This window comes from Varanus komodoensis, unplaced genomic scaffold, assembly GCF_004798865.1.
Source record: "Varanus komodoensis strain SLA01 unplaced genomic scaffold, ASM479886v1 scaffold1665, whole genome shotgun sequence".
NCBI lineage: Eukaryota > Metazoa > Chordata > Lepidosauria > Squamata > Varanidae > Varanus > Varanus komodoensis.
In genome coordinates, this window is record NW_025335492.1 from 25428 (window position 1) to 27027 (window position 1600).

The following is a 1600-nucleotide window of genomic DNA, read 5'->3' on the forward strand; positions in this document are numbered from 1 at the left end:
TCCATCCATCCATCCATCCATCCATCTTTTTTCCTCTTCTGCTTTTGTGTTGGGAGGAACCATGTTGTCCCATCCTCCAACAATCTTCTGAGTTTACACTAGGTCTGGGGGACTCAACAATGGACCCCTGCTCCAAACAATTTTTGCAACAAGGTTATTTTGCAATCTAATCTTAATATCTTCTAAACTGCTCTTCTGTACCTGTTTGGGCAAGAAAATCCTTAGCCCAGGGCAATCTATAACCCCTGCCCACTCCCTCAAACTCATTTGGAGGTGAAAGGGATCTTGCATGTCAGCCTCAGGCCATGCCCAAGAGAGCCCTAACATGAACTTGATTAAGCTTATACATCACAAGTTCCACAGCTTTAAGAGGCAGATCAGAGGAGACTTCAAGCAATGTGAAGGTGTTGCTGAGTATCCAGCAAGACTCTTGTTTATGGTGTATCCTTCACTCCCATCACTTCGCATGGAGAGGCTTCAGTTTAATGTCACTTCACCTGGTCTCCATGATTTTCAGATTAACACTGGGAAAAAACAAAAATAGTTGCCTAAAATGCTAAATGAATTGGTTTAATGGTGTTCTTCTAGCAAGTTGGCTTTATAGTGCTGGCATTATGGTGTTGCGCTAGTGAGTGTCAAATGTCTGAAAGGGCCATACTGCCCTGTGTGCAGACCAGAAAGCTAACCTGATCTGTCTGTCTGTTCTTCCATCCACCTAGCTCCATATGGTGTCTAAATTCACTACAGGACTAAGTTCAAGCAATGGGTCCAGAGTTCATAAAATCTGGGCCATCCATCTTCATTCTTCCAAAGATCTGCTATAGCTTGGCTTTTAAAAGCCTGGAAGAGAATTCCCCCCAAACAATATCAGCACCTGCATGCAGGAAAACTCAGAACACAGGACTGGAGTCAGGGAAGAAACAGAGTACATGCTTTCTCATGCTTGCCCATCCTTTTGATGATGGCATGAAGGCAAACACCTTAGCTCTTCCCTCTCTGCTCTGCAGCTGGCCTAGGTACTGTGCTATAGCCAGAGATGAGAGCAAACAAATAGTCTTGAAACTGGTTGTAGATGTTCTAGATGCTTTTTAGAACTGATGTTTTATTCAGACTTTCTATATATCCACAAATATGTTTCTTTAAAACAACACTTAGAGTATTTGAATTAATACACACTGACAAAAACAATATGTGGATATAGTTCATGGATTTGTTTAGATTAAAATAGTGATGGCAATGGTGATGAAATGCAGAAATTTTTTGTATCTCAAGGATTTGTCCTTTGTCATTTCCAACTTTATCATTTCCCTTATTTCATTTTTGGACAGACACCACCCCTTTCTGCTTGTAATGAGCACTGCCCTTCAGGTGGTAGAAAAACAAAGGAAGAAGGGAGGCCATTTTGTTGCTATGGTTGTCTTCCATGTCCAGAAGGGAAGATTTCAAACCAGACAGGTAAGAGGTATCTTGTATGATCTGTTCAAAAGCATTCTGGCTGTGATGCAGAATTCGCATTTCAGGGTGCCTGGAAACCTTTTGTTTTCTTATTCTTTCATTCTTTTCAGTTGTGTCAGAAACAGAGGCCCAGTTCAACAGATTG

At 41.5% G+C, this 1600-nt stretch overlaps 1 protein-coding gene across 1 annotated transcript in view; it reads left to right on the forward strand.

Moving 5' to 3' along the window:
* The window catches only part of LOC123021484 (vomeronasal type-2 receptor 26-like), a gene marked incomplete at its 5' end in the record, with an annotated part of 23900 nt that overhangs the window by 4289 nt on the left and 18011 nt on the right, over positions 1–1600 (forward strand). Inside the window, one exon of the mRNA XM_044426216.1 lies at positions 1329–1455. Coding sequence (XP_044282151.1) covers positions 1329–1455 — 127 coding nt within the window. The remainder of the gene's footprint in view (positions 1–1328; positions 1456–1600) is intronic.